General features: G+C 61.4%; 2 protein-coding genes across 3 annotated transcripts; both read left to right on the forward strand.

Moving 5' to 3' along the window:
* The first annotated feature begins 78 nt into the window (after positions 1-78).
* On the forward strand, positions 79-3620 carry selenos (selenoprotein S). The gene is made up of 6 exons (XM_052064254.1): positions 79-347; positions 1416-1538; positions 1611-1717; positions 1806-1895; positions 2089-2164; positions 2865-3620. Exons 1-6 carry the CDS (start codon positions 236-238, stop codon positions 2942-2944), a joined length of 588 nt encoding a protein of 195 aa, XP_051920214.1. The 5' UTR covers positions 79-235; the 3' UTR covers positions 2945-3620.
* Positions 3621-4055: 435 nt separating this feature from the next.
* chsy1 (chondroitin sulfate synthase 1) lies at positions 4056-11693 on the forward strand. Of its 2 annotated transcripts, XM_052064251.1 has the most exons (4): positions 4060-4773; positions 5304-5799; positions 8749-9165; positions 9828-11688. In XM_052064251.1, exons 1-4 carry the CDS (start codon positions 4466-4468, stop codon positions 10971-10973), a joined length of 2367 nt encoding a protein of 788 aa, XP_051920211.1. In that variant the 5' UTR covers positions 4060-4465; the 3' UTR covers positions 10974-11688. The 2 variants fall into 2 exon arrangements, with proteins under 2 accessions (XP_051920213.1, XP_051920211.1); XM_052064253.1 differs by lacking the exon at positions 8749-9165 and having other exon boundaries at positions 4056-4773; positions 9828-11693.

Genomic DNA, 11693 nt, shown 5'->3' on the forward strand with positions numbered 1-11693 from the left:
GGTAGCGGCGCCCCCCCTGTAGATGGCGATACGTCGAACACCGTGCGAACAGCCGGCAGCTCCGCGTCGAAGAAGAAAAGCTGGCAGATCCGAGCTCGTCGCTCGAACTTCCGCCGCCTCGCCGAGTCGACAACTCGGCCCTCGTTCTCGTCGGTTCATCGGGAGTCGTTCCAAGTCGCCGTTTGCGGCCGTGCTCGACCGTCAAGTGCGCTCGTGGCGTGGAATCGGCGGCCAAATGGAAGACGTGGTGATTACAAACGTGGACAAAAACGGCGACGAGCTCCCGGATGCGGACGCGGAAGAGCTGAAGCGGCAGCCGCGCGAGCTGTCGTCCGTTGGCCTCCTGGGTAACCCGAGGGCCGCCTTGCCCTGCACGCGAACGCGCTAAGAACACTCGACGACTGTTTTTTAAAAATTATTTTTATATCGACGTTGACCCTTCGTGCCGTCCGTCGTCTTCCGTTCGGCGCACAAGTGACCGCACTCGAGCAAGTCAGCCCGGTTAGCATGTTCGTTGGCACCCGACTGACTTCCGCATGATGAATCCGAATAATTGCTCTATTTGACGAGCCTTTCGACACGGCAAGTGTCAAAGTCTCGGTGAGCCGTTCTCACGCAATTTGGAAGCGCCATTAAGCGGAGCCAAATCAAGGAGAATGATCCGATGTCGGCACAGAGGAACACGAGCCCTTCGCACAAATGGCGATGGCGATCCCGTCAAATGACTCAATCGACTTCACGAAGCGGACTCCGGGGCCACTCAAAACGGCAAGACACAGTCAAAATGGAAGGAGAATTGTTCGACATGAGGAATTCCGGGGTGTGCAACTCGGGTCCCGGGGGGGTCCGTCCCCATACCCGTCAACTTTTCGGAGCGCCAACCTGTATAAACGACCCAAAAAAATCCTTAGAAAGAGCAAAAAAAAATCCTTATTACATCCCAAAGCATTTTATATGTCAAAATAACGGCAGAAAAACCCCCCACAACATTTTCAATGGTATTTATTGTCGATCTCCATAATACAATGTCCGGTAACTTTCCGGTAAATCAGAGTTACCGGAAATGAAAGCATTCGAGTAGACTAGCACCATTCTGGGCAAAAGCAAACGGAACTACCTGTTTAGGGAGGGGGGGGGGGGGTCATCAATGGCTGAATTGATTCTTAAATGACCGGTTAGCCCCAGATTGCTTGACCCGTGAGCTTTCCCGCTCATGATTTCCTTCACTTCTTGGCTCGAGTGTGGTCTCAAGATGCGCAGGCAGCCCAAGCTGTATTTCGGGAGAAGAAAAAAAAATGGGTGTCGTCAGAGACGCGGCACGGTGGGATCGGCGGTTTCCGTTGGGACCGTTGCGACCGGCTTTCCCATGTGGCGACGTTGCACAGAAGCTCCGTGTTTGGTTTGCCCGATTTCAGCCGGGGAGCTGCTGTGGACGCACGGCTGCTACCTGCTGCCGGCGCTGGCGGCCCTCCTGGCGCTGCTCGTCTACTTGGCCAAAAGGAGGAGGACCGGGTCCCAGCCCGCCTCCGCGCCGCAAGGTGACTCGCTCGCGGTCGACGTCGCGGCGTTCGCTTTGCCGGCGGGTTTTTACCTCCCACGCCGATGTGAAGATGCCGAGGCGGTGGTGAGGAGGCAGGAGGCCATGGAGGCGTCCCGAAGGAGGATGCAGCAGGAGCAGGACGCCAAGGCGGCCATATTCAGGGAGAAACGCAAGCAGGTGAAGCCCGCCGGCCGGCGTGGAAATCGGCCCACCCGCCCCCTTCCTCACCTGGCCGGGCTTTTCTTTGAATTGACGTGCGCGCTAGCAAGAGGAGGAGAAGAGGAGGCAGAAGATCGAGGAGTGGGACAGCATGCGGCAGGGGAAGAGCTTCCACGGAGCGTCCGGACGATTGCGGGTAAGCGCGCGTTGGCGCGTCCGGACCGTCGCCCGTCAACATCAAACCATCACGCCGCCAGGTCGCGTCAACCTACGTGGGCCGCTCCGCTAGCCACCCCCGCAAAAAAAATAAAATAAAGGAATAGAATTGACACAGCTGTATTGCAATAACGTCGTGTGTGCTGACGTTCTCTGTCTTTTCTTTTCTGCAGAGCCGCGATGAAGGCGCCGCCCCGTCCGGCACCGCGGCCAAACCCAAGAGCGACAAGAAGCCGCTACGCAGCTCCGGTAAATGGCCGCGCACGCGGCTTCCTGTCACCATTGCACGACGGCCGCTTGCTTTTTCCACTCAGGGCTACGGGACAAAAATGCAAGCAACCCGTTTGCAAATTCACCGTCGGCCCAGGTTTTTGTTTTTTTACCCCAGAGGTCAAGTCGCGGTGTTGTATCGGAATACGATGATTTGCGAATCATCGTATTGGAATACGATGATTTGCGAATCATCGTATCGGAATACGATGATTCGCAAATCCTCTTCAACCTCCAATCGGCGGAACGCAGGCCAAAGACGAAAGAGTCGGCGTTTGAATTGACGAGCGCTCATCACTTGGAAGAACATTCCGGCGCGGGTCAGGTCTTTTGGACGCGGCGGCTGGGTTTCGCCTCAGTCTTTTTGGGGGCAGTCGACAGTCGGGCGGACGAAATCAATCACCAAAACAAATGCGCTGTTTGGTTTTGGTGGGGGCAGGCGACGAGGAGAGTTCTTGAAACGGCGGTCCGACCCTAAAATGGATTCTAGGCGCCGGTAAATTGAAGCGTGAGCTTGTTCACGCCGTCGCTTCCCGCGCAAAGTGGGAGGGATCGCCGTCGACATGCAAAATGATGCAAAGGTGCCCCCCCCCCCCCCCCCCCCAAGTACGACTTGCGCGCACGACTCCGCCTACGGCGCGCTCTCCAAATCCGCTTGATCTGTGTCCTTGTGTTTCAGAGTACAGTCCTCTGAGCGGCGAGGGCGGCGGCTCGTGCTCGTGGCGCCCCGCCAGGCGGGGTCCGTCTTCGGGCGGATGAGGTTAGAGGGAGGTCGCGCAAGACCACCGTCGCGCACCCGCACTGGCTGACGCCGGCTTGCAGCTGCCCGGACCGCACGCTGCGGTGAACCCACGTTATTCATCATCATCATCAATTGGAGAAGGGGGGGGGGGCAATGTGTCATCTCTTTACTCACACACACAAAAAAAGTCAAACACAGGCACATTGCTATCCAAGGAAGACTTCCAGCAAATCGGGGAGCAGATAAATACACGCCATACAAGTCTGTATACTGCGTTTACAAAAAAGGGAGTTGGGGGGGGGGGGGGGGTACACCTGAAAATGTGTGAGCCGAATGGCGGTATAAAACAAATCCTCTCTAAAGTGCGAAAATGTCCGGGTTCACTGCAGCGTCGGTTGGCATCCGGCGCGGCTGCCAGCTCGGGATGACGCCGCACTCGGAAATGGTTGCCGACCAGCGAGTGAGGCCGATGAACGTCAGTGTCTGCTGTCTGCCTTTTTCTTCCTTGTTTTGTCACGATGAGCCTCCACACCCTTACTTCAAGGGGATGCGCCTTTTTTTCCCCGTCCAATTTGGGAAGAGTCGCCAGATGTCACAGGACAGGCAGGACCTGTGAGCAAGTCCCCTTTTCGTAGGCGGGCCTCTCGACTTTCCTCTTTTGCATTGAAGCAATAAAACAAAAGCTGCCAACTCCGGTCTTCATTTTTTTCTTGTTAAAACGATGGCTTAACGAATACACAAAACGCCAAACACAAGCGTTATTTTCCGTCTATCCGTCTGGTCGAGGACGCGGGCGGCCCGGCATCCCGGAAGTTGACTTGCGCTGCGTTCGGGGGGCTTCCGTACAAATGGAAACTGGGACTCCGCGTCGACGCATCCCAATGAGAAGCTTGCTTTCTCTCTGGCTTTCAGAATCAACTCGATTCGTGGGCCAAACCGAGAGCGGGTTAAATGTTAACGAACCAAAACGATCCTACTCGCAAGCGGGGTTTATTTGGAGAGCGCTTGATAAAGTGCCGATTGCCTTGCTTGCCGAGTTCTATGTTCTAAACACATTTCGTTAGTCCTTCCGAAAGAAACGGACCTGTTCGTATTTTCGAAAAACAAGGAAGCTCCTGTCTTCGGTGTCCTTTGATTTGCGCCAATGTTGAGCCAAATGAAGAAGTGGGGGTGGTTGTGACCCGAGGATGAGTATGCTTTTTTTTCCCATGTGACGTGAACGCCTTTCGAGCGCCCGCCGGGAAGAGGCGCTCGCCTGGTACGGAAGCTCGCGGTGGCACTCAGACGCCGGACGCCGCGCCGTCGACAAGGCGAAATAGCCGAGCCGCCGCTTTTTCAAAACCGGACGCCGGCAACTCGCGTCGAATCGGGCCGGGGGGAGGCAGGCGGGCCGTTTTTTTTGTTTTTTTCGGGGATGCTACGCGGGCACAAGAAGAAGAGGAAGAGGAGGAGGACCCGCGAGCGAGACGCAGAAGGCGCGCGGCCGACGCTCGGCAGCTTTCCTCGTCGGGTTTGAAGTTTCGCGGTTGTCGGGAGCGATGGCGGCTCGGAGCCGGAGAGCTTGGTTCGGCGTCCTGCTGGGTCTGGTGCTGGGCTTCACGCTGGCCTCGAGGCTCATCCTGCCCAAGGCCGCCGAGCTCGCCAAGGCCAACCCGGGCGGCTGCGGCCTCGGCGTGGGACGCGCCGTCGCCGGAGTCCCGCGGTCGCCGCGCGACGACGACGGCTCGCCGGCCGCGGAGACGCCGGCCGCGGGGGTGCCCGGGGCCGCGAGCTCCGCTAACTTCCTGTTCGTGGGCGTCATGACCGCGCAGAAGTACCTCAACAGCCGCGCCGTGGCCGCGCACAGGTAGGTGCGCGCGCACGCCGACGAGCTGACCCGAAGCCTCGTTGGTTCCCCGAAAGCGCACTCCCTTCCCCCAAAGTCGGCCGGAATGACCCAAGTCGACCCCCTTCGCCCACCTCCCGCCATGACGAGTGGGCTGCAACCGAGTTACTTTGGTCACCGATTCAGCTGCCGAATACCAATCGAGGCTAATCGCATTTCAAAACAAAACGCGTTCGTTCACCCCAAATTGATCAAGATTCAATTGCCCGTTCGGATCGTAGCAGCCATCGGAAAAGGCCTTGAAAAGCGGACGACGGCTTTCCAAAGTCGAAGCGGATGTTTGCGGCCGTCTCCTTGGCAAACATCAACGGTCGGCGTTCAAGGGGGACGACGGCGGGACGCGCCGCGCCACTTGACCCGTTCGTTCCCCCCTCTCAGCGGGCCGACAATCGCCGCGAGCGGCGGCCCGAACCGCCTGCCGGAACGGGAGCCGTCGACCGAATCGGAGCGTGGCGCTTGGCTGACGTTTTTTTTCCCCTTCTTCTTTGCAGAACGTGGGCCCGCAGCATCCCGGGCCGGGTGGAGTTCTTCTCCAGCGAGGGCTCGGACGCGTCGGCGCCCGTGCCGCTGGTGGCGCTGAGCGGCGTGGACGACTCGTACCCGCCGCAGAAGAAGTCCTTCATGATGCTCAAGTACATGCACGACCACTACCTGGAGCGCTACGAGTGGTTCATGCGGGCCGACGACGACGTCTACGTCAAGGGCCGGCGCCTGGAGGAGTTCCTGCGCCGGCTCAACAGCAGCGCGCCCGTCTTCCTGGGCCAGACGGGCATGGGCGCCCGCGACGAGCTGGGCAAGCTGGCGCTGGAGCCCGGCCAGAACTTCTGCATGGGCGGGCCCGGCGTCATCATGAGCCGCGAGGTCCTGCGCCGCGTGGTGCCGCACCTGCGCCAGTGCCTGCGCCAGATGTACACCACGCACGAGGACGTGGAGGTGGGACGCTGCGTGCGGCGCTTCGCCGGGGTCCAGTGCGTGTGGTCCTACGAGGTGAGTGGCCCCGCCCGCCTTTTTGGCCACATTCACGAACGGCCGTCGGTTCCGGCCCGTTCCCTTTGGCGCTCCCGGGAAGGTTCCGAGCTCGTACGGGGGGGTGGGGGGGCAGCAGTCTTTCCATTTGTTTTTTTTTTTCTGGCTACGTGGCGATATTTGAAAGGGAGCGCCGCGGCTTCCGACCAGCGGGCGGCTCCTTTTAGGGGCCTCTGAAACTCAACACCCGGACTCGAACGCCGCCTTTGGCTTTTTACGGCATTGGTCCTTTTCAAGTCGGCTGGAAAACAAATTCCACCCGAAAAGCCCACGTGGGACTTTGCCGCCGATTGGCGGCCGTGACGCCGATTCGTCAGGCGCGGAGTTGGAATTTCCACCCTTTGATTGCAAAACGGGACGGCGTTTCAAATCGAAAATTGGCCCCGAATGCGCTCCATTGTTTTGCAAAGTCGAAGCAGATGTCCCATTTTGCAAAAGCACCCGAGGGGCCTTTCTTTGAGGTTGCTGCCTTCCATCGTCAATGACTTGACGTGTGCAATCGGAATCTCCCCCTTTCTCAAACCAACGACTTGACCTACTGTCGTCCCCCCCCCCCCAAAAAAAAGTGACAGATTTTCCAACTCCCCCCCACCACGGTTTTGGCTGCTCCCGTTGGGAAATGGTTGTCGCGTGGCCACGTGTTGGGCAGATAGCGTTTGTGTTCAAAGTTGGCGAGGGGCCCCTCGGGGCCCCTCCGCTCTCCTCAGCCGCGCGTTGAAAGTCGGCCGATCGGCGAGCTGCGTCTGAATTGCCAAAAGGAAAACGTCATCCGTCGCCGCGCTCGGCCGGGATGGCGCAAAAGAGGGCGTGCGTGTGTTTGTGGGATGACGGGCCCCGTGAGTCAAGAGTCAAACAAAGCGCAAGGCAACTGTGGCAAGTTGGGGGGGGGGTTAGCTTTGTTGCTGTTTTGTCTTGTTTTGCCTCCCGGAGGCCTCTCTTGGATTTGATGGGCACAAAGCCCTCGCGTGAATTTTGCCGTTGATGGGGTGGGGTCTGTGGGGTCTTTTTTCTCTGGAGTGACTCCCTACGGGGAGGAAAAAATCCTCATCGCCATCAAATGCGAAATACTGTGGCCGCTCCAAACTGGAGGCGGGCGCGTAGCGGGCACGACGACGTAGGGGCGCGTCCGCGCACGTGATTCGCTGATCCGAGCGAGCGGCTGTGACGGTGGTCGCGTGGGCCCCAGAAAGGAGCTCGCCGGGCGGCCCTCACGGGATCCTCGCGTGAGTCCCGGGAACACAAAGCACCATTGTTCCCCACGTGACGACGGCGGCGGACCCACCCCGCCCCTCGCGGCTCTCGTGGATGTTCCGTACGCACGAGACGTTTGCCCGCCGCCCCATGCCGGAGGTGGCGGCGCCGTCGCCGGTCCCGCCTGTCGAAGTCGAAGTGCGGACGGGCGCTTCCGCTCGCGTTCTTTGGAGCGGAGGGACCAATGCAGAAGCGAGCCAACGCAGTGGAAACAAACAAATGGGTGACATCTCACTCGGGTGGAGACGTTTTCACAAAGCATCTACTATTTGAAAAATGCCCCCCCCCCCACCTCGCCGCCCATAGCTGGCCGAATGAATGTCACGGCGTCCATTTTGGGTGGGAAGCTTTTTCCGGCGCCACGGGGTCAAGCCGCGACCTTGCCGACCTACATCCCGGCGGTGCGCTGAAGCCGCTAGCATCCAATTAGCGCGGATTAGCGGCTAAGCGTCTTAGCGCCGGAGTGCGGGTCAGCACCAAGACCCCCCCCCCCCCGCTTCCTCTTAAGCCACGGACGGCGCAGTCATTAGCCCCCGAGCCCCACCTGCCGAGCGGCGGGGTTACGGCTCCGCCCGCTTCCGACGCGCGTCGTGAACGAATGGCGCCGGCTTTAGCGAGAAATGCGAGCGCTAGCCCGACCCGGCTCGATCGTTTGGGTGGAGTTCCGAACCGGGACCGAGCTTCCTCGTCACGCGCGCGCGGCGCCGACTCAGATGACCGCGGCGCGGCTATAATTACCTCCGGCGGTGGGGGTGGGGGGGAGAGTCACTTTGACCGAGGCGGCCACGTTTGGAGAAGGCTTTAATTTGGACGTTGGGCGTGATGTCCGGACCCGCCGTGTTTGCGTGGGAACGCTTGACAGCTGTTGCCTCATAGATCTCCCCCCCCCCCCGCCCCCCCTGTCTTCTCCCATTCCAGCTGGCAGCTGCCACGCTTCTTGCCGGCTGGGAGCGCGGCCGCGCCAGAAGGGCTTTGAGGAAAGACGGAGAGCGCCCCTCGGCCGCGGCTATCTTTCGTTGTTGCGAGGGGGGTGGGGGGATGGGGGGTACGAGCAGCTGAAGAAAGAGAAGGGCCGCACCCCCCGCCAACTGGAGTCTTGTCTCGTCTCCTCGGCGGGCTCCAGTTGGGCGTCGTCCTTAGCGCGTCAAATCTCCCGCGACCGCTGCGGTTGGGAAAGCGTCCTCCCTTGTCTTTGCCGCCCCGCCCCTTTTTGGAACGTGTGCCAGCGCCGCCAATTCTCTTTCACGCTCGCTCGGTGTGCCTTTTGGGGGCCGGGACCGAAATTGCCACGCCCTCTCAAGATTGCCACGCGTGACTCGCCCGAAGAAGCCCAAATTTGAGGCCCACCCCCCAATGCGATATTCGGCACGAGGAAATAATAAAGCGCTCACTGGTTAATGAGAGAGAACGACGGGGGGGGGGGGGGGGGGGGGGCATGTTTGGAGCAGTTTTGGAGGAGCAAGACGTCAAGGCTGAAGTGCCAAAGTGAGCTTTGGATTTGGGGAAGACAAAACACAGCTCCGCCTCCGCGGTCGCCGGCCGCTCGGGCTTTGTCCTCGGCCTTCCGGCCCCCTCGTTGACCGGGGGTGGGCCGAATCCGCGCAGCAAAGAAATGCCGGAGGGGCTGAGCCGCTCACCGTGGTGTCGCCGTCTTTGCAGATGCAGCAGCTGTTCTACGAGAACTACGAGCCCGACAAGACGGGCTTCATCCGCAAGCTGCGCAGCAGCAAGATTCACCGGGCCATCACGCTGCACCCCAACAAGAACCCGGCCCACCAGTACCGGCTGCACGCCTACCTGCTGAGCCGGCGCGCGGCGGCGCTGCGCCTCCGCAGCGTGCGCCTCCACCGCGAGCTGGTCCAGATGGGGCGCCTGGGCGCCGCCGAGCCGGGCCGCCGGGACCGGCGGCTGGGGGCGCCGCCCTCCTTGAGCAGGTTTCACCCCCGCCGCCGCCGCGACGTCCCCGAGTGGGACTTCCTGAGCGCCAGGCACCTCTTCTCCGCTCGGGACGGGGAGCCGCCCCGCCGCGGGACCGACGCGGCGCAGCGCCGGGCCCTGGACGACATCGTCATGCAGGTGGGCGGGCCGCCGGTGGGGGCGCTTCCCACCCAAATAGCAAAAATCCCACCAAAAGTCGCTTGCCGGAGAAGCTAGCTTCGCTTCCCATCCCGATCTGGCGCTTAGCATAACCAAGCGCTTAACAAAGCGAGTTCATAGGCCGCACTTTGCCGCTAAACTCTGAAAACGGAGGAAGGTGGCCGAGCGGAGGCCGGACGGATTTCCGCCTCGGTCTCCGTCTCGTGTCACGTTACGAAGAAATCATCTCCGAAGGTGGACGAATCTCGGGCGCCGCGCTAGCTTAGCGCTGAGCTGCTCAAACGCTGGCGGCGGGCGCCGTAGAATACCTTTTTCCAAAAAGATCAACATCTATTTTTTTTCCGCAATTGAACTTGATTTCAGGACGCGTCGTCCGCGTCGCTAGCGCTACTCGCTAATATCGATGGAAACGCCATGCGGAAGAAGAGTCGGGTCCGCCATTCCGGCGCTGCGAATAAGCGTCCCGTCCCGACGCGCGCCTATTTTGAAGTCGCGTTTGGCGTGAGCGCGGAAACGGTGGTGAAATGTTGGGCGGCGGCGCGCGGGGGCCGTCGAGAGTCAGCGGACGACTCGGAGGGCCCCGCCGCCGAGGGGGCTGCCGTGGGAAGCGCCGTTTTCACGCCGCCGTTTTCGCGCTGCAGGTGATGGAGACCATCAACGCCAACGGCGAGAAGCGCGGGCGCGTCATCGACTTTGAGGAGATCCGCTACGGCTACCGGCGGGTGAACCCGCTGTACGGCGCCGAGTACGTGCTGGACCTGCTGCTGCTCTACAAGAAGCACAAAGGCAAGAGCGTGACGGTGCCGGTGCGCCGGCACGCTTACCTGCAGCAGAGCTTCAGCCGCATCCAGTTCCGCGAGGAGCGGCCCACCGACGCCGCCGCTCTCCAGCGCGCCTCCGACCCGCTCTCCTTCCTCAAGATGCTGGTCCCCTTCCGGCCGGCGGCGGCGGCGGCGAGCGCCGGGCGTGCGGACGGCCGGGAGGAGAAAGTCAACATCCTGGTCCCGCTGTCGGGCCGCTACGAGGTCTTTGCCCGCTTCATGGCCAACGTGGAGCGCGTGTGCCTGATCCCCGAGCGCAACGTCAAGCTGCTGGTGCTGCTGTTCAGCGCCGGCAACGCCAGCGAGCGGGTCCGGCAGGTGGAGCTGATGCGCGACTATCACATCAAGTACCCGCGGGCCGAGCTGGAGGTGAAAGCCGTGGCCGGCCCCTTCTCGCGGGCGCTGGCGCTGGAGGCGGGCACGGCGCGCTTCCCCGACGCCTCGCTGCTCTTCTACTGCGACGTGGACCTGCTGTTCACCGCCGACTTCCTGCAGCGCTGCAGGGCCAACGCGGCGGCGGGCCGCTCCGCCTACTTCCCGGTGGTCTTCAGCCAGTACGACCCCCGGGTGGCGTCCGGCGCTGGCGCCGACCTCTTCGCCTTGAGCGCCGGCGCCGGCCTGTGGAGGAACTTTGGCTTCGGCGTGGTGTGCGCCCACAAGGGGGACCTGGCGCGCGCCGGCGGCTTGGACACCTCCATCCGGGGCTGGGGCCTGGAGGACGTGGACCTGTTTGACAAGTTCCTGCGCTCGGGCGGCGCCGCGCCCTTCCGCGGCCGCGACCCGGGCGTGGTGCACGCGCATCACCCGGTGGCCTGCGACCCCGAGCTGCGGCCCAGGCAGTACAAGATGTGCTTGGGCTCGCGGGCGTCCTCGCGGGGCTCCGTCCTCCAGCTGGCCCGGCTCTGGCTGGACAAGAACCGCGCCGGCCCCGCGCCGCCCGTCAACGCCTCGCTGCGGACGGCCTGACGCGCCCCCGTCATTGGACTTTCTTTGGCTGCGTTCGGGGCCTTTTGCCGCCGGGCGCAAACGCGACTCGCCTCCCGCGGCGCTCGGCCATCCTCTTTTGCCAACTCTCGCTCGGGTGAAGTGACGCGCTTGTCGTCGCTGGCCAAATGCGCACGCGCGCAGCCGCTTTGGATTTTCAACCTGTGGTTCTAAGCGCCGGCGGATGTCGTCGTCCGTTTTTTCCGGGCCCTCGACAACGGCTGAATCTAATTGATTGACTTTGACAACTCACCAAAGACCCCCCCCCCTGGCGCACACAAGGAGACGCTTGCGAAACACTCGGTTGTTGAGTCAACGTCGCCGTCTCAGGCGGGCCCCACAGTCGCAAAGTTGAGCGGGAACTCTGGCAAGGGGGGAGGGAGGGGGGCCCATGTGTGACGACGGAATGACGTCTTTCTGGTTTTGATTTGGTGTTTGATTCTCCTTCGACTCTGTCCGAGTGGAATGTTTTTCTATTCAAGAAATAAAGCGGGGAGGGAAACGTTTGAGGGTTTGCCTTGTCGCGTTGGACAAAACGTTCCTGAAAATTCCATCGGCGACAAAAGCGGCCGTTGCCTTACTGCGGCGCTTTCACGACAGCCGCAGCTGTAACGCCGCGCTTGGATTCGTAGCGTCTGTTGACAAAAGATGTCTTCATTTTTCCTGTCCCGCGTCAATCCGTTTCCATTCCAAGCGGCGACT

The sequence above is a fragment of the Hippocampus zosterae genome, chromosome 4 (assembly GCF_025434085.1).
Source record: "Hippocampus zosterae strain Florida chromosome 4, ASM2543408v3, whole genome shotgun sequence".
Taxonomy (NCBI): Eukaryota; Metazoa; Chordata; class Actinopteri; order Syngnathiformes; family Syngnathidae; genus Hippocampus; species Hippocampus zosterae.

Bases quoted from the DNA above. Each gene is read 5' to 3' on its own strand.
- chsy1 (XM_052064251.1), top strand. From the start codon at position 4,466: ATGGCGGCTCGGAGCCGGAGAGCTTGGTTCGGCGTCCTGCTGGGTCTG. The intron at 5,800-8,748 runs GTGAGTGGCCCC...CCGTCTTTGCAG, and splicing joins AGTGCGTGTGGTCCTACGAG to ATGCAGCAGCTGTTCTACGA. The intron at 9,166-9,827 runs GTGGGCGGGCCG...TTCGCGCTGCAG, and splicing joins TGGACGACATCGTCATGCAG to GTGATGGAGACCATCAACGC.
- selenos (XM_052064254.1), top strand. From the start codon at position 236: ATGGAAGACGTGGTGATTACAAACGTGGACAAAAACGGCGACGAGCTC. The intron at 348-1,415 runs GTAACCCGAGGG...GCCCGATTTCAG, and splicing joins GTCGTCCGTTGGCCTCCTGG to CCGGGGAGCTGCTGTGGACG. The intron at 1,539-1,610 runs GTGACTCGCTCG...GCCGATGTGAAG, and splicing joins GCCCGCCTCCGCGCCGCAAG to ATGCCGAGGCGGTGGTGAGG.